General features: G+C 37.7%; 1 protein-coding gene across 1 annotated transcript in view; it reads right to left on the bottom strand.

The window, feature by feature from the left end:
- Positions 1-20,970, bottom strand: part of CCDC6 (coiled-coil domain containing 6) — a 52,198-nt gene that overhangs the window by 24,637 nt on the left and 6,591 nt on the right. The window contains exon 2 of the mRNA XM_051618195.1: positions 7,497-7,646. Coding sequence (XP_051474155.1) covers positions 7,497-7,646 — 150 coding nt within the window. The remainder of the gene's footprint in view (positions 1-7,496; positions 7,647-20,970) is intronic.

Below are 20,970 nucleotides of genomic sequence, written 5' to 3' on the forward strand. Positions count from 1 at the left end.
ACAAACTTCTGTCATAATGTTCACCAAAGCACTACTGCTAATCTAAATGCATCATGTCGGGTGCACACTAAGCATAAAATGCAGGTCTTGCACTTCCTTCTCCCAGGCAGCTGAAACTTTAAATTCATGACTGAAGTCACACTACTGAAATTGCTTGTGCAACCAGAGTAAAAAGCACCACCAACAAAAACCCATCTAATTCCTATTTCTATGCTAGCAAGAATCAAAATATTTTGATGACATAAAAATATTGGTTATCTTAAATCAATGTTATAAATTTTCTTAACACTCAAAAGAATATTTTCTTCAATTAATTTTCCCAGTGAAAATATAGCTTTATACTCAAAGCTCTCAATCAGATGGAAAGAAAAAACAACATCCATTTTAACAAAAATTATGGCTTGGAGTAGAGCCACTTTAAACATTAAAGTCAAAATCACAATGGAAATCCAAGTCTTCCTTTAGATGAAACAGTGTGACTAGTATTGTGGTACAAGCACATGAATCTGACTTTGGAAAAAGCAAATGTCACCAAAACACAATGGGGTAATTACACCATGCTCTGGTCATCCACTGAAAATTCCAGGCACTTTTTCCACCTGCTTTTTTTCTACACCAGTTCCTCTGGCTATCACATTACAATACTTAAGATCATAGGGTTTAAATGTGTGAGGAAAACCTGAGGAAATGAAGACACACCTCACAGTCGTGGACACAATTTAAGGTTGCTGGATATCCACAGTGCAGAAATATACTTTGGTTTTATAAAATGCTAGTTCATTAACTCAGTTCTTTTTGCTGCTATTTATAGAGACAAAATCATCTGTGAAGTGCAGCCTGGCAGAGAGTTCAGAGCAAAAAGGCTTATGTAGAGAGAGCACTAGGGAGACAACAACTACTTGGCAATATACATATGGGAAAATTTTGCAGTTTTATTTTCAGGGCTTATCAATGTCAAGATTTTATTTTTCACAAATTGAAATAAACACCTGAATAGGAATTAAAAATTAATAAGATTTATTCTTTTCACTTCCTAAATTATAGTATTTTTGCCAGAACATCTGGCCCCCGTGCAAATTCTCATGCACTTGGAAGACACCTGGACTCTAACATAATATAGTCACTGAGACTATCATGGTAGCTTTTGGTCAAATGGGTAGGAAGTTTTCCTAAACTGTCTAGCTGAAATTAAAGCCACTATGTTTCTTGTGTCAGAATACACAGGACTGCTAAATGAGATATTCATTAGAAGAAAAATTTATATTCTTACTTTTAAATCAAAATACTGTTTGTGTTGCTTGATAATCAAAATTATGAAGTTTCTTACTTCAGTACTGGAGTTAAGCTTGTTTGGGAAAAACCAGGTTTAACATGACAAGGACATTACTGAGTTGAACAACTCTGTAGACTCCTCTCCTTCCCCATGTCCATGCAGCAGCTACAGTTTAAGACTGAAGACAGCCACAGAGCCCCAGGAGCAGACAGTGTGTGGATTACCATCTAGCTCAAGGTACTTGCTGCACTTTCATCAACCTTCACTTTGCTTCATTAAAAAAGCTCGACGCTTTTTTTTCACCGAACTAAAAATTGAGTCGAAAGCCAGTTGCTGTAATCAGCTTATATTCAGCTAGCAAATCAAACTGTGAGAAAAGGCTCTGAGCTAGAATCTCTTACTCGGCCTAAAGGCAGATGCTGCTAACAGAAAGTGTGGTGGGGAGCGTGCAGATTTGCAGTCCAGTGAGCCAGGCAGATCATACAGTCGTCTAAAGGCACCTCAAACCAACTTAACAACAAATACAGTTTCTTGCTCTTGTGCACTTCAAGCAAATGCCACTACAATATTATTTAAAACAAACTGAGCTGCAAGAGCACAGTCTTGCTTTTCAATCATTCCTTTTAAAGCTTGCTGCAATTTCCATCCATCACACAATTGATGATGCTTACTCATTAGATCTGTAGCTGCTGTGTAGGATCTATCAAACCCTGCCTTGGGAGTGTAAACATGCCACAGCCAAAGGACTGTTCCGGCTGATCAGAAAGCTATTGAGTGAAACCAGGAGAGATCTATTACAGGAATATCTTCTGATTTTTACATAAATATAACAAGGAACTAAATAACTGGGACTAAAAAGAAACCCACAAACACCTTCCCCTTGGGTGCTAAAAGGAATAACAAGAAAGCCCTCTCTGACATTCTGAAGAACCTACTTCATTCTGCTAATCCTCTTCACCTTTTTGGCTTCATTATTCAAAGTGAGAGAAAAATACTAATAACACACCCCAAAATACATACTAATGGTGTCTGTCTCTCATACTTGGCTAATTTCTCTCTTTTACTGGCTTTGATCACAAAAAAACCCCAAATGAACAAAAAACAGGTAATGCTGAAACCCTAATGCTGAAACACAGAATTTCTAACAACGAAAAAATACACACTAGTAAAACACTGGGGAATAGTGTTCACTTATTGAAGAATAGCAACAATGGCTTATACATACACCTACAGTTGCCAGCTAAAGACAAATTAAGAAAAAGTATTAGAATGTGTCACCTTGCTGATGACGTCTTATAGACCTTGAATTGCATATGAAAACTGCAGGAGAGATACTGATGGCATTTTCACCTACATAAGATCAGAAACGGGTTTGGAGCAAGAGACACAGCTAATACTTTAAAATGAAAACGGGTTATCAAATACAAACCTTAGCAGCAGAAAGAGTGGCTGTATTAGTTCAGGTAAGACCCATACAATTATTGCAATATCCTCCTTTTTCTACAGAAATAAGCTCCCTGGTACAATTAAGGACCACATTTCCCATGCTTGGTTACTGTATTGACTTGTTCTGGGACAGCAGAAACTGTTTTTATCAAATAACAGCACTAATGGACTAAGTTCCCCCTTAAAATTCAACCCTCATTCATCCCCCAGACTATGACCTTGTACATTGTACTGAACAGTCTATTTTTACTACTCTAGCCCTCAAAAGCTGTCCAGTTGCTCCTTTGCTGCATCCTTAAAGTCCTATTTATTAACGAATTTGTATCAGCAGTTTGCATCCTCTTTATGTCCAGATGCTCATCAAATAAATGATAGATGAGCTGACTCTGTTTATTCTGCACAATCACATTTGCAACCTTGAGCTGACGCATCGTATTTTGGAGAGCAGGAAGGGTAATAGCTTATGTTACCGACTTTTAATTTCTGAAAGAATTGTGAAGAACCAGATTGCATGAGACACAGTTCTGTATAGCCTCCCAATTACCTAATCTTCCTGACTACACATTATGCTATTATCTTGGCATGTCATAACATTTTACTTTCAAGGACAGGTACTTGGACCAATTTGCACTTTAAAAATACAAGGGTATCAAAAAATGCCTGTATTTTATTTTGAAAAGGACTGTTGCAAAATTTAAAAAGTAATTGACTTTGTAAGTTCAAACAATATAAAAAAATTAATTACTCTTTGGAGCAGCCTTGTTGCACAAAAGATACATTTTCCAGATTTATTACTTTAAATTTCAAAGCACTTATTCTACAAACTTTGTCCACAGCTGCAAGAACAGATCCTGCATCAGACCATCTTGAATGATGCTTTGCAAAATATTACTATCATTTTATCCCAACTAGGGATTGAGAACTCTTTAAAAATACTGTTCAAACTTTCCAGAGACTTAGTCACGTAGATACAAATATAATTAGACTCAGTATATGCAAAAATACAGTGAATGTATATAAGGCTTAGAAGAAATTTTATCAGGAGTGCACATTATTAAAAGCTTTTGTTTCCTCCAAAACCCCTGTTGAGGTGCTCCTCCATTTCTGCACAAGCCTAGAAAATTAAAATTATGCTAAACAAAGGAAATTTAACTCGTCAAAGCATACACTTATTTATTTGGCTTGTAGAGGCAGTAAAATCTACTGCCACACAGCTATAAACAGGTATTACCAAACAGTGATTTGGCACCAGAAAGCCTGGCAACAGGAAGATACTATCAGTCCAGTGAAAACACCTTTTTTTTTTTCAAGTGCTGCTGTGTATATTTAGAATTAGTGTGTTTTATACTAGTAATGCACATCATGCTGAACTGGGAAATTCTTGTGAGGCTGTTAGTGAGGAGAGCTGCAGCTCATGCTCTAGCAGACAGCTTTCACATTTAAAACGCTTTAACATTCTTGGAGCTCATTCCAGATGCCAGTATGAATACGATGCATAAGCCCCTACAATTCTGACAAAGGTTTGACAAAGCAAAAACAACACAGGCACTATGAAAAAATTCCCTCTGCTAGGTGGCTTTCAACTGAATAGTATGTCAGTAATTTGGACCCAGAAGGCTAATAAACACTTGAAAGATTAAGAGACTACAAATCATACACAGTTTACCAGAAGTACACCCCTCCCTCTGTTCCAAAAGGCAAAGTCTTAGAGAAAACAGATTCGTATGCATTTTTTTCTCCTTAGTCATACAAAAATCAGGAAGCCATCTGATGCACAATGTCTGACAGCATGAATTTTCAAAGTCTAGTTCCAGGTCAGACCAATGTTGCCTGGCAAACAAAGAGATTAAGAGTTTAACCCCAAACAGCAAAGAGCTGTGGAGCAACCAGTTACTGCCCACACCTCCACTGGAGGCTATGGTATTTCTGGTTAAGCCATCATTCAAAGTCTGCATTCAATTTAGCTAGAATTGTCTCCAGAGCAAAGATACCAAAAATGGAAGTCGACATTTATAAATGCATTATTAGCCTTATAACTGCCCCATCAGTCTTGCATCCTTTTCATAAAGATAGAACTGCAGCATTCTAGTAGATAATGGTATGTACTGGCACTCATAAACCTCAGGAAATTAAAAAATGTAAATTGTAATTATGTTAACTCTCATGTCTAAAAATATCGGTCAGGAACTTAGCACTACACCTGTGTAAAGGAAAGAGTGTCCCAAACTACCAAAGATGTTGTAATAATTACTGGCTGACCACGTGATGTGTGCTAACAATGCCCTGTTTTCCACAAAATTAGTTTATTTGCAGTATCAAGAGTCTCTCTTCTCATTTCTATTTTTTTATCTGGCAGTCTACATGGGTATGATTTCTGGGATTCATAACTCAAGAATCAAAACTTCCAAACAGCAGCTAAGCTATCAGAAAACAGCTAGTGTCAATATTACTTTCAGCTCTTTGCTACTTTAGAAAATTGCCTGCAACTCACCAATATTCTAATGACAACTTTGTAAATCCATTATGACTAGAGATAAAAAATTATTTTCATGGAAACATACCATAATATTCCCTAATTTTGCAGATAAGCTCTTTAGGGGAAGGGGCCATTTCCTTTTTCATTTGTAAGCTGCTGAGCTAAACTAGTGTTTAGGAGAATATATTAAAACACATTTTTTGCATTTCATCTGAAGTTTATCACACCAAAGACACTATCAAGCCATGAAATAATATCTGCATTCAGCATACAGCAAAACAGAAAATCTCTTTTAATATTAAACTGTTTGCCTTAAAACAACTAAACAAGTGCTCCACTTGTACTGCAAGCCTTGAGCCACTGCAAAGATAAGTCATCCAGATGTATGAGCTACAAAACCTGCTGACCAGGCTGATTCCTTGGACACAGCTTAAAACATGTTTTGCACTAAAGTTTTGATATATCACTTCTTGTCTTCTCCTTTGCACATGAACCCGTAAGCAAAATATTCCAGGCCACTCACCTTTCACAAGCACAACCACAACCAAGATCAACAGGATGTTGACAGCTCTTCCCTTCTTCAAGTAAGCTAACTTAATATATAGATAGAGGAAAATCTCACAATTTACTTCCAAAAACTGATACCTAATGATGCTGAGAGAAACTACACAGTTTTAGGACTAACAGTTTGGAGCTCAGATGAATTTAAGAATTGTCACCTTTTAAAATCTTCTGGTTGACATAACCACGCTTATCAAACACTAATTGAAGCTTACAGAAGGGCCACAAGAAACAAAATGTAAGGCTGTAGGCTGAGATACTGCTTAATAAAAGCAGGCAGTGGTCAGAATTTTACCTCTATATTATTGTAGCTATGTCTACGTACTTACTTTCTTTCATGAGAAACTTGCAGCTTGCCTACTGAAAGCTGGGTAATATTTACAGGATGCTGTTGAATTCAAGACTGAGGATTTCTCCAGTTGCCATCCAAAAGGCAAGAATAACTTCAACAGCTTTATGCCTGCATTCTGTTTCAGATACATGCGCTTCTCTGAATCTTCCTCTCACTAGCAAGAATCAAGTCACCTCCTTCCAGCGGATAAGCACCATAATGTCCCTGCATTATTTCATACATTTCAAGGCACGCCCTTGGCGATTTTGGGAACAGCAGATTGTTACCTTAACCTTAACTTGGGGCAACATTTGAAGGATACTTTTGGAAAGTCCACAGCAGAAAATAATAAAATCTAATTGTAATTTTGGGTTGACAATAAGTTTATATTTCTCTTTATCATGTGTGAATCTATTTTGCATAATTTTAGTAGTTAAGAACTGCGAAAGATGCAGCTTTAAAGCAATCCCAGTTGAATTCCAGGAGAAAGCCTAAGCATACTTTAAGCAATTACTAGATATAGCAATATAGCAATCTAGTTGCTGTAGAACTTGTACAGTACAAATTTGTGTGCAAGGTCATTATACATATATATATATATATATATATATAAAATCCCTTCAGGCAAATCAAGATTAATGTTTTACTTTTAAAGTAAGTTTTACTTTCATCTACACAATGCCAGTGCCAGGTAATCTGGTTCTGCAGCCAATTTCAACATAGCCCTTTCAATGAAACAATGTTCAACACACCATTTCTCCTTTTATTGGAAGATACTTTAGTGGAAAGCTTTTTCTATAGTGATATCTACATCTTACTTCAATTAGAAAAGAACACTTGATACCCCTATTTTACTGCCACCTACTTCTCTACTTTTCATAAAAATGTATGACTTTGAAATACAACTTGAGTAGTGAAAAGAAGTTTTTTCTGCCATTATTGTTCCAGTATCTTTTTACTTTCAGCGCCTAACTGATCCAAGTATTTTAATTCAAGAGAAGCAACTGTTTTGTTTAAAGTAAGGATAAACCTACAGATAAAGTCTCTTCAAGATTTGCTGCACATTCTTGTACAGGAAGTTTAATATTTCAGGACTCCTGAAAAAAGTGTCTGTTTCACTAACATTTTAAATTATTCAGTAACTCTTTTCTCTAAGACAGCTAACATTTATTTTAAACTACAGCCATTTCTTTGCATCTCTATACAAACTTTCAAGTTTTCAACACTATGAGCTTGCAGATGCAACATATTAAAAACACTTGCTCACTACACTTTTTGTACTTTCATCAAGTGTCAGCTTTACAACAGCTACAACCTGACAACATTCGTCTGACTGCAGTAACACTAACAAAAAAGTGCAACCACCAGTTGAGGCTCCTGGGAGAAACAACAGTGAAGACACCAATTACCTGCATCAGCTTTCTTGAGAGCTCATTAGTGAGAAATTCCTCTTCCTTTTCATAGTTTACTGCAAGTGTTTCTTTTTCTTTCTGCAGAGCTTGAATCTTCTTAAATAGAGTGTTACTGATGAATTCCTCTTCCTGCTCTGCCCTTGCTTGCTGTGAAGTAAAGACACAGTTTTAAGACATTTCCACATTGAAAGCTGCAATTATTCCATTATTCCACTCCCCTTTAAATGCCCCCAGCCCCCTTTTTTTTTTAATATATTTTTTTTTATCTTGCCCATTGTTCTGGAGAACAGTAGGATGGATCTAAGTGATGTCACCATCCCTTTTTCTAACATTATAGCACCTTTCATCTTTTTTTGTTCCCAATCTTTCAACTTGTGAAACTACACTGGTGCTTTAAAGTGGCCTCCCCCCAACCAAATGCATGAACTTCCCAACCTTTTAAACTTTCTACAAGCATTACTGATTACCTGCTTTTATCTACTCTATTCCTAAAAATAAACACCCCTCTAAACATTCTTCATTACAAGCTGTACTTCAGCTCTGAGATTGCTGCATTCACCTCCTTGCTATCTTTCCAGACCCCTTAGACTGCAGCCCTGCTCTCTAGGAGTCAAATCCTGCATTTATTCTTTTAGACAGATATACCAGCCTCCCAAGCCACAGGCAGCACAGCTCATCTCCTGAGGATTTGTACCCAACCACCAGCCCAAGAAAACATACTACTTCTCCGAACTGTTACTCACTACGTACAACATCAACTTTAAAAAATGCCACATGGTAGCTCTACCCTGAGGATTTCCATAGTTCAACAGGGAGAGCTACTCTGGAAATCTTCCCCGTGAACAATTGTTAGAGAAGACAATTTCCATTTCAGCTCTCCTATAGCACCTGGGCACTGCTCCACATAAAAGCCAACTTGTGGGCTTGCTTGTAGTGCAGATTTGTGACTTTCCATGATTCTAATGATACCAGTTTATAGATGACAATATGTAAAGATACAGCAAGTTTTATTTCAGTAAAATTTGACAGAGGAAAATTTAAAACCTGAAGCAGATGCATACCTAGTCTTACGGAAAGCTTAGCTTCCATAATCTTCTGACCAAAATCTACCAAAATTACTATCTGTTTAGACAAATTGTACACTGGGAAATGCTGAAAAGACATCACCATGTCAGTGACCTTTTAACTGGAATGATATATTCCCTAGTAATCCAAGAGACAATCACAAAACAGAGACATCTTCCATGCCTACAAGAAAAACTACTTAAAGAGCATAAATGTCTTTAAAGTTGGTGGAACAATAGGACAACTGTAAATTTTCCACACAGTAACACAACTATTATAAAATCTAAAGTGATGGTTTGGCAGCTTCTCAGTTGAGCCTACCCTGTACCAAGTTATCCACTTCAAATCTTATCACTGCCTTCTTGTGCCTTTTTCCATCTCTAGCACTTTCTCTTCTTGGCCCTTTCCTACTATCTGCCACCAGCTAGCTCCCTTCTCCCTGTCACCAGCAGAGCTGGCACAAAACAGACTTGGGAAAAATAAGAAGAGAAAAAAAAGTTCTGTCACAGTTTATTAGTTCAGGTCCTGCACAGCACCTCCTCTCTAATGTTTGCACATCTCAATGGCAGAGAACTGCTACTCTAACACATTCAGCATTGGTATTATGACCTGTCACTTGTCACATCAAGACAATGAAGAGTCGTCCAAGAGCTCTGAAGAAGTGCTAAATTGTCAGTTCACATCTCACAGGATTAAACCTCAAGAAACCTAACTTATCTCAAAAACATCATCTATCACTTTCTAAATGTGGCTTTGCTTGGAGCTGCTAACAATCTTATGTCTTCAGAGACATTTTGGAACAGAGTAAAACAAGTCAACTTGCAAGGGTTCATTTTCCTCAAATCGTTAAATTTCATGCATGCTGTTCCAAAATCAATTCCACCATGGCCATCACTACACAGGATTTCTACTGGTGTCTAATTTTCAATGGTTCACACAACAGAAGAAAGTAACATAACTACATAGCTAGAGCTTACCTAAAATTAAATCAGAAAGCACTTAATTCTAAAAAAAAAAAAAAAAAAAAAAATTAAAAAAAAAATAAATTTTAAAAAAGTTGGGGTGTTTCTGCTTTCATTTCTGTTCATCTCTAACTTGCACAGATTTGTTCTGCTCATGCTTTGCACTAATTAAAAGCTCTAAAACCACATTATTACAGCACTGAGCCTACACAGCATTTTAGTGCCAGATCCTGATGTTACATTAATGATGGGTGCTTAGGCCAACGTGAACTTGGGTTGCCAAGATCCCAGCCCACTCCCAGCCAAGCAGCAATGCACTCCTTTGTGCCTGCACACGGCAGCAGGCCAGCACAAGCAGGAGACACCCAAAAACTAATCCTTCCTCCTCCCATTTTTCTTTCCTGGATCTGCTTCCTAAAGTGTTATACCACACAGGCAGAGTGCTGGCACGCAGAAACAAAGAGTGAACAGTAACAATTCAGACCTGTTGAAACTGCTCTGCAAACAACCCTCTCTGCCTACCCTGTGCAGGACACGGGCTTGCATTCAGCTGGCTCAAAGCTGAGTGTGATTACATCTGCTACTACTATAAAAAGAATGTATTTCTCACCTGAACAAACAACAAAAACACTATATATCTAAGTATAAACTAAGATCCAAATATCCACACATCATATTTAATACAATGAATGTCCATCAACATCACCCGTGTCTGCAGTTCCAATACAAACTTTTTAGTCAAAAAACATTATACAATTATTAAGACACAGTACAAAAGCACATGATGCATTATCATATTTCTTCCAAATCCACGTAGTTTCTTTCTAAAACTTTCCCTTCATCTTGTTACTCATTACTTGGAGATAGTCCAACTATTTCAAGTAATAAAACAATTCGTGTTTACCTTAATATTACCTAAAATCTTGACAAATTTTACTAATTTACTAATTACACTTAATACTAATAATAGAACTGACGTTGTAAAACAGTCATTAAAACAATCAGGTTTTAATACTGTTTCCTGCACAGTCGCTGTCATTGGAATCTTTTTCTGAACATATATGCATTGTGTTTCCATATGGATAATCTGCCCTTTTATTAAGTATCTGCATTTGAAAGGATGTTCTGATATCATCAGCAAAAAAAGGAGAAACAGCGTAGAAATCAGCATAGGTCTTCTATGAAGGTACAGAGTTCTCATTTTTTCTCTGTTATCCATACCACGTTCATCATCCAAAAACACTAGCAACAATTCACTCCGTCTGGGTAATATGTTACAAAAAATAGCTAGGCTGCTGAGTAATGATATAAAATGGCAGCACGTGATCAGTCAATCTCTGGAAACCCGAAACAAGCAATCTGCTTCCACCACAGATTTTCTGCATAACCAAAGTCACATCCACCTGTCTGTCTCCTGTGACTCAGAACTCCATGTATAGCTAACTTGGAGCATTCATTTCATGGATGTAGCCACTAAGAAAAATCCAATAATTGTTGTGGTCAAAACCATAAATGGTAAAGACTAACCAGATACTTTAAAAGAAATTGAGAATGAAGGGCAGGGGGAAGCATCTCATGCATACAAAACACACAAAACCTCTTCTATTTTCTAGGAAGAAAAATTATATTATTTCTGTTTCAGTAGCATGTGAAAACCTGATCACTAGTAGAGCTGATGCATGAAGTGTTGTAAAACCCTGTCCTTGTGAGCTTACAATCCAACCAGCTGATTTTAAAATAAGTAAGAAACATTTATCCTAAACTTTACATAGTAACTGAGTATTGATATTAGGAAGTGAATCTCATTAGAAGTTGTTCTTCTACATCCTGCACATATTAGCATAAACTGTGAAAAGTTTAGTGCTAAAACCTTTTTCTCTCTCAGTTTTTCCTGTAAATATACCTTTATCAGACTAAGTCCACACTGCTGGATTTCCCTTTGTTCTCTTGCTTCTGCTACAAGCAGCAGCTTCTGCTTAAGGTGGGATGGTCTCTTTCTGTATCACTGGACCACAACCCAACCACCTTTGTCTAGTGGCACTATTTTATGGAGCAGCAAAATCCAGTATTTCCAATGAGGCATCAGCTTGAACACAGTCAAATAAAAAATCAATATGCTCTATGATCCCTTGTTCCCCCATCTACTTCTAAAAGCTTCATAAGCCTTCCTGAACTTACTACTGTAAGTAGGTTCAACATTCACAACTAATACCTACTCCTTAGACAGTATCAGTACAACATTATCAGTAAGCTGACATGAACAAGTTCTTGCATTTTAGTTTCAGCTCTCACTTCAGACACAATTTCAGTAGCAAGTGTTTTACAGACTGCTCCAGTCACCTCCTCTCGACCACCTGGAAGCCAGATGACAAGAATGCTGGCTTCCATGCTGACAAAGCACCACCTTTCTACACGAGCACCCAGAGTAGAGGTGACACTAGATCTCAGGGAATCTTGTTGGAAACAGCCTACTAAGCACTGTTTTGATCTAATCCACTCTTGAAGATCCCTCACCTTTAAGGCAAGGGCTACCATGATCTCTTTACCATTAATCCATCTTTTTACAGCGTAGTATCTGTTGACAGGACCCTATGGACAACAGGAGCCTGCAGATGGAGCTGAAGAGCAGTAGAATCTGGTTGCTGTACAAAAGAAACTCAATCTTTGCTACTGAATATAGACTGAAAGGTTGGGGCAGGTTCAGGAGGAGATGATCTCAGTTGCTGAACATGTTACACTGAACTAAAGCTGTCACTTCAGAAAGCAGCCTTTCCAGAGGTCCTGTGAAAAATATGATGCCGTGAAAAGGGATTGAAGTTCAGAAAGTTACAACTGCATGATTTTAGAATATGTAGTTCTTACATAAAATCTAAGTTTCTCTATTGTTCTGAAGTACACACTTCTCCTCTGGCAGTACTAACTCAAGGTACTGCTCAGGTTCTACTTTCTGTCACTAGTTTAAAACAGTATGAAAAACTACCAGTCTACAAAGGCAACAAATCTTCCAGCAAGCTGAAACTGTTCCCTTTACAGGAGGAACTTTCACACTTGCAGCAATCCCAGGCTGGAGCTATTTCTTTCTACAAATCTTCCAGCCACACCTAGAACAAGCACACTGCATTCAACGTGCTTGTCAGACAAGGAGAAACATGAATGACCACAAGAACAGAAGTCAACAATAACACAGAGACTAACAGCTCACACTACTGCCAGCTATTGCAGCAGCACACGTCTATCTGTAAGGGCTGAAGGACCAGGAAGTTCCACTGAAATCCCAGTATGATGTGGGCACAGCCTTCCTCCCAAGTAAAGGTACATTTTTCAGCTGGGTGGCCTGTCTGCTGAGACGAGAGAATGCTCTTGCGACTGAAGCGGTGAGCTGGAATTCAAGCTCTGGGTTCAATTGGTAGCGTGATTTCCTGTGTAATCTACAGCAACCCCCAGGGTTGCTTCCTTGGTTCTGACATAAAAGTACTTTTTTTTAATTTTTTCATTTCTTTTTTTCTTTTCCCTTCCTTAAGATACATTTTCAGGAGCAACAGAGCAACACAAATAGCAGAACTGTCCATTGTTATCTTTGGGTATACAGTATCTCCTAGAAGCCCCATACTTTTGAAACACAAACAAACAAGCAATAATACCTTGGTATGTTTCCTTCAGAACCCAAAGCCCTTGGGCTTTTTTTTTTTTTTAAACACAAACCTGGTAGATGACAGGAAAGAGTTTTGTTTGGATGAGGTTCTTCTGGTTTGGTTTTTTTTGTTTGTTTGTTTTCTGTTTGTTTTCAAAATCAACAAACAACAACATCTACAGGCTTATCAGATGCTATTTCCAAAACACACTAACAGAGAGGAAAATAAAAACCAGTACTGAACCTCAGCCTGGTAACTTCAACTACTCTTAATGTCACCTACTGTGAAACATTAAAGACATACACAGAAGTGCCTCAAAACACAATTCCTATTACACTTCAGCTATTCATTAGATGAGTTATGCTGTAAGAGGGGAAAAAAGGTATCTGGCTTTTATTACAATAATAAGGAGTTTCTGTATAATAAGCATGTACTTATAGTGTTAAAAGACAGTTCTTTTTCTTTTCCATCTATAGTTGGAAATTCTCTCTCCCCTTCATTCCCCCACCCTCCTCATTTTCCAAAGGCCAGCTAGGTTTTGGCTGGCCATGTCAAAATGCTTCTGTCCCAACACTCCTACTGCTACTTCCAGCCACAGCAAGTTTTTCACTTGATGCCTACCAAGTGATCCAGCATATTGCCATACAAATCCACAATGGTCACAGATTGACTAGGGAAATAAGCTGTCAAATGACATAAGATATACATCTTTCCTCCAAGTCAGTTTTAACCACGATCAGATGTTTTCAGCTTGGCATCACTCATGTAGCTTTATGAAACCTTCTCTCAAAAATCCAGTTACCTTCAAGACGGAGAGCATACATCTTGTGGTTTGGAAAGCAACACAAGGAATGGCACTTTAAAAGAGCCCTGAGAATTGACCAGCTTCCTAAACACACAAGTTCAGTAGTATTCACACATGCTAAATAATCTCTCGGAATCAGCAATGAAGTAAACTGTTTGATGGTATGCAATTCCCTTCCATGTCAGATTTGTAAGCACTTAAAATAGCTTCTCTCTGCATTTTGATACTGACCTGCAAGAGTCTTTAATACTCAAACATGCAAGTGGTGAAAATAAAATGAGTTATGAAAGCAGGCTCATTTCACAAACAGAAATATTTATAAAATTAATGCATTTAGTTCACTACAAATAAGATACAACAAGCTATATAAAAGTCATAATGAATAGTCAATTCCTGAATTTATTTAAAATAACTAAAAATAGTTTAAAAGCCTTTCTTCAAAACAAAAATCAGTGTACTCTAACCAACCGTTTTTATTACATCAAAATACTGACATTAAATAGTTAATAAAAATAGAGCACAGGAAAAAGCCATTGTGACCAAAAAAAATGTCAAGACAAGGTCTAAAAACATGCAACAACCCTCAAATAACTTTTACTTAGCAGTTTAACCATGACCACATACTGTTATGCAAGTCTTAATCTAATTAAAGAGTATATGGTAATAAGGCACCACAAAGGAAAGGTAGAAAGGTTGCACAGGCAAACTTACATTTAAACACTTCCTATTTTGAAGTGCTCAACATGACAACTTTAAAAATCTGAGTATTCATTAGACATATGGTTTATAGCACTTATTTTTCAGTCACTTAAACATCATCATGTAGAACAAGTTCCCAGACAGTTATCAGGGCTGAGCCTCTGCTTCCAGTCCACAAGAGCTGTAACCTGAGCCAACAAGAAGCTACAGGCCAAGGCAGGAATGACCTAGCAGGAAAATTAAATCTAGCCACAGACCTTTCCAAACAGCTCTATTTCATGAACTTGTTTCTCCATCTCATCACTGCACATGCAGACAAAGAATACATTTCCTGCATATCTTGCATTTTCAGTAGCAGTGGACTTCCAATGCATGTTAAACGAGCACAGTGCACACAAGCAACAAGCCCAGCTCCCCTAAGTCTTCAGGCTCACTGCATACAAGCAAAATGTATCTTCAAAATACATGTTCAGTGCTCCCCAGAAGGATCGTAACGACTGCATGAGCAAACACAGCCAGGAAGACAGTAAGAATTAGGCCATATTACACAGCTCCCCTCTCAGCCAAACAGAGGCCAAGTGACCATTCTGAGCACAAAGGTTAGGCAACACTGCTCCAGCAGAAGGTGCTTTGCTGGGTCTTCCCTGTTTTTCTGAGTTTATACCCGACTGACTGAAGGTTTACTTTAACAAACACAGCCAAAACAGAAAAGAAAATTACACTGACATACCCAAGGTTTGAAATAGTCCTCTGTATTCATACTTTACGGATGACTACTTGACAGAGGGTTTTGCTTTACTCTTTGACTGCCAGTGACATCACTGCTTTACTGGTAAATTTTTTGTACTGTAAATAGTTTGCTAGTTAATCAGTAAGTGTAAAACAAATAGAATCCAGAAGCATGTGGAACAGGTTTTCCTTTTGTTCAGCATCAGCATAAAAGCTGCTGAAAAATGTAATAAGGATGCACATATAACATAACTAGATTTGTAGTTCTAGGTATAGTTTGCCTGAATTTTTGAACGTGCAGGCTTCTGGAAATGAAAGGGATCAAACTGCTTACAGCTACTCCTGTAGCATACACTGTTTTGTTTTAAATCTATCTTTCCCATCTTGCATGATCATTAGAATATTCAATAAAATAGCAGCTTCCATCTCAGCAACACTGCCACTCAGCACTAGAACCTACAAGAAAGGTAGCAGTTCAGCAAAACAGTAGCTTTGCTGTCATAATTGTTTCTCTGTTCAAAAGCGAAAAAGCACAAACAAAAGCAGGGAGCAGAGATTTAATAGTCACCCCCCAAATAACCTTCATGAAAATCCTATTTCACTTTACGTAGTTCAGATGAAACACTTGGGTTTTCTTCAGAAGAATATATAATAAGTGGCAAAGTATAATTCTCTTCTACCCACACAGCTTTTCCAGGCAAAAGGTATCAGACCACTGCTGACTGGCATCTGCCACGCAGAGCCACCAACATGCCACAGGTATCAGAAATTCTCCCTGTTCCAAGGCAAGAAGATCACAAGTTTCCTTATTCTGCATTGTGTCCTGAGCTCAAATTACCTGTGCAGTCATCATCCTTCTCTTCTAGATCCAAGTGGCCTTGAGCACTTGTAGACCCTTCTTTTCAGGAATGTATAACCTGTGGTATACTAAAATCAATCTATATGCCTTCCTTTTATTTATGAAAATGAGATAGGAGGTTATCAAAATCCAGTTCTGGGGTTTCCAAACTACAGCCTGAGATGCTCACCATGTAATTTCTTTATTTGCTTTCTTAAAAACTGTTGTTGATCGTTGGGTTTTGCTTATTTGCTTTAAATGACTAGTTTAAATTCAACTTTGACAATAATCAGGGATGGCACTATTTTTCCCTACACTAGAAAGGTGTCCCCAGTCACTCAATGTAACTAACCTCTTAAGATTGCCTAAAAAATCTTCCCTACTTTCCTCTAACATTAACTTTGGCTTTCTCGGGAAACACTTTCTCAGTGCTGGAGACAAAGCACGTTATTGATTATAATCACAATTTATTCCAAACCAACACATTATGAAATAAACACCACACTGTCCATTCCACTCTAGGTGTACTCCATCACAGCAAAATAGTGTTTCTCCTTACCCTTCCTAGGAGGCAAGTGACTGGAGCAATATTTTGTTTTCTCCTTTTCTACCATCTGGACATCATACAGTAATTTTGATAAAAAATGATAAAGCTGAATCAATGTAGTGCATGAATATATGATTAGGTATACGAAAAAGCACCTCCTTTGCTCTGTACCCTCTGTCTCTGATCTCTACAAACAGATGTTTGCAGATGTCAGGGGAATACCATTATCCTTGCCCATACAGACTGGGGAAATAGGTCTAACACACAGAGATTTTTAGGAAATGTCTACCTACCTTCCCACCCACAGAGCAAGAACTTCTAGTTACATATTTCAATCTTCAAAGAAATGAGAGTGTTTTGAATATCTACATCTCACTTTAAATTTACTCTTGGAAAAGCACTCTGGAGGTATCCCTCCCTCTTGACACAACCAAGATTTAGGGGCCCTGAGGACAGGGCTTTTGCCTAAAGAATAAACTCGTGTCAGCTCTAGTCAGGACAAAATTTCTACTCTCTGTTTTTACCAAATGCAAAAAACACATACTGTTCAAAGCTCTTGGAAAAAGGGTGATAGAAAGCACCTACATTTTGCAAAATTCATACTAAATGATTTTTCTGTTTATTTGAAAGTGAAGAGAAAGTGGGAATCCCATCACTAACAAAATTTAAAAAATCTTCCTACTTCCTCTGTTTCAAGTAGAAATTAAACTGCAGGGCACAGAAAGAAGCTTACTTTTACCACTCATCAAACATTGCCGAGTTTTATCATGTCTGACTTGTTACGAAGCATTTATACTTTTATTGAGGACCAAAGTTTATCATTGTGGGATTTATATATGTGGTAGGAGTTTTAAATATGATTAGCATCAGCAACCAAAGAATTAAAAAGACATTAGCTTTCCAGCAGTAAGCAGAAGCACCACATTTTATACAGTTTAAAGAATTAAAACATCTGAGGAAATTTTACAGATATCTGAAACACTGCCAGGCCATTTCAATTCTAGCTACATCTATCTCACTAAGCCAACCCAAACTGAAAAACAGATTGCATCCAATATTAAAGCAGAGAGGAAGAAATTTCAAACTAAGTCAAATTCAGACTTGAAAGGGGAAGAGAAGGCCTTATCCTAAGAGCTTCTTCATCAATTAGAGTATCACTTGATATGCTGAGGGAACGCTTTTCCAGGAACAAAAGTGATGCAATGGAAGACATGAAGGGACAGATGACTCTTGGTAGGACTGCAAGGACCAAAAGGACTGTCTCTACAGGCAACAATTAGCCTACAATATTTGTACTTCACTGAAGAGTTGAAAAAACTACCAACTCAAGTGTCAGGATTAAAAATTGCAGAAATGTTTCTGTAAACACATTGTGTTTAGCTTTCATCAAGGAGTCCTTGCACCCCAGAGAGATATGGGAAACTTGTACATCTGTAACTTGTGCTTTGGAGTTTCCTACTCAGACACTTGTCTTTTTACTGTGGAATAATTCACCTCGAATGTCTTGCCTTCATTTCTACTTCATTCTCTCACCCCACATAGTGAAATGGGACAAAAACAGTCCACCCAATTAAAACTAAGACACCTCTTTAGTCAGACAAAAAGACTTGACTGCAGAAGTGTTACTTGAGATGTATCCTTGAGGACATCCCCAAGCTGCTGCGCTGGAAGCAAGGCATCACAGAAATGTTTGTCCCTTACAAATCCATGGGAACTTGGTTTATATTGGTTGTTTTTTTTTGTCCCCTCTCTTCTAGGATATATCTTTGTCTCTTTTCCATTAGTTCTGTTTAGATCCCAAATCCTGTGCATAATTCAGTTTGTATATTTTGTCCCAATTATTCAGCTTTTTTTTTCTTCAAGAGAAAGACAAAATAGTCACCTCTTGGCTCCGCTGCTAAATTCAACAACTTCCTCCTACCCCTCAGCCCAAAAAAGAGCAGCAAAGCAACTGATTTTCTCACTGCTTTTACCAGGCTATGCTGAAATACACCAAATGCATCCTGCTGACAATTTCCACTTCTTTGGAGGAACACTGTTTCATTTCTTCGTTTCAATCACATTTCAAAATCTGTGAGATTTTGAGAGCACCAGCACTACATCCTTCTGCAGCACCCCATAGATCCTGCTGCCTGACCAGCTTCCTCTGTAGCCAGCAGCCAGAGCCAATTTCAAGCACTTTCTGCTCTTCCAGTCCCCACCTGAAATCCCACCCAAGCACACTTTACAAGGTGTAGCATGAAAACAAACACTTTTGGTGAGATGTCTTGCTGACCACAACTGTGTGGCACACACCACTATTATTATTTCATCATTCACTCCAAGGAGCTTTAGCACTTCATCTATAGATGAAGGTACATTCCATGTATACCAAGACTTAAAACTAAGGACTTTGAAAACAACAACTTGAATATTAAGTGAAGTCAGTATCAGCAGTGGGAGGGAACAAGTGCTGAGGCTGAGTAAATGGAATTAACAAGTTCAAGAAAACCACAGACCATGCATTTACTCTGGGAAAGAAAAAAAAAAACAACAACAAAACACCTTCCTTAATCCTTTGAAATCAGCAATAAAATTCAAACTCCATTACAGTGAAAACCACACGTAAAACGAAGGGTGGAACTTTCAGGATTTAAAAATTATTCTGAAGTCTTGTCCATACTAGCTTTCCAATACTGGGATTAGCAACAGTGCTAGTGCATCTAAAAATACTTGGAAGTTTTACTCTGCCACCTAAGTCAGCAGTTGTTACCAATGCAAAACTCTCAGTATTGGGAATACTCATTTGGGTGAGTGCCCTGTACTGTACCAGTGAAAGAAAAACAATTAAAAGATTCTGGCAGATATACAGCAGTAACAAGCATTAATATTTTTTTTTTCAGTCAAAGTAAAACTCCTAGGTATACAATTAAGAAAAAAAAATTTAAAAACCTCTCTCCTTCAAAATATTTTGGAGTCACTGGAGATACACTAAAAAAAGAATGGCCATTAGTATCAGCAAATTATCAAACCCAACATGAAACAGTATTCTTAAAATAAAAGCCGACTATAAACCAGTTCTGACACACAATTCAAGATACAACCTCAAAGCGAAAGTTCACTTGAGAAAAGCAAAATTATGTTCTATGCAGAATAGAAAGCCCACAGAAACACCAAGAACTCTGCATTATGAAAAATTCCCAAATGTACTCTAAAATCCCAGTTCTTATTTCACTTCCATACCCAAAGCAATGCAGAGTAACAGACCAGTATTTCTACTGACTGAAGACATTTCACCATTATTAAAACACAAAAATATCAGATTAAAAAAGTAGAGCTGTTGTGTAATATTTAAAGGCAAGCAATACAGAGATGGTTATCAGAGTTTGGTACCAACACAACAGTAAAACTGGATACAAATTAATTTACTGCATAAAGGACAGAAACATTAAAACAGTCATTCAGCATGGTTTCATGGAGAACAACTTGTGGCAGATTAGCACAGATTCATCTTTCAGCCAAGGACTGTGTAATAAAGATAACTGCAAAGGTGTAGGATGTGTATATGGCAATCGTATAACTTTTTGATTTAGTAACACAGGCCATATATTATTCTAAAATGGTTATAAAATAACTGAAGTATACAGCAAACCTCAAAAATACTTGTCAGTGGGAAATTTCATCAGAAATTTCACACTGATGTGTACTAAGCATGGTGTTGTTCAAAATACCTACTGTGCATAATTTTTCAGTAAGTCAGTTCTGATAAATTCTGGGATACTGAAATCAGCAAGACTGTAAAAAATAGTAACAGAGAACAGACATGTTCAGGTTTTGTTTCATTTGCAGCAAAATGAGTTCTACTAAAGGTGTGCTTCTGAAAAAAAAGAACAACCCCACAAACCAATGGTTTCTTGCAGAGAACAGACACGGAGAGAGGAAACACCACCACCATATCAGCTTCACACATGAAGCTTTAACACAGCCACCCAAGGCCCAACAGAGAGACAGCTCACCTTCACTGCTGTGTGTGACACTGGTGAAACTGATACAGGGTGGGGGAAAGAAACTTAAGGACTCAATACCTCTTTGTAAAGAAAATCCGAGGCATTACAGAAGAGAGCCTCAAAAAATCCCAGAGAAAGGGAAAACACTGAGACTATGGCTCCGCAATTACTAGCACCTAATCAAGTGCTACTGGATAACCCAGCAGTA

This window comes from Apus apus, chromosome 4 (genome assembly GCF_020740795.1).
Source record: "Apus apus isolate bApuApu2 chromosome 4, bApuApu2.pri.cur, whole genome shotgun sequence".
Taxonomy (NCBI): Eukaryota; Metazoa; Chordata; class Aves; order Apodiformes; family Apodidae; genus Apus; species Apus apus.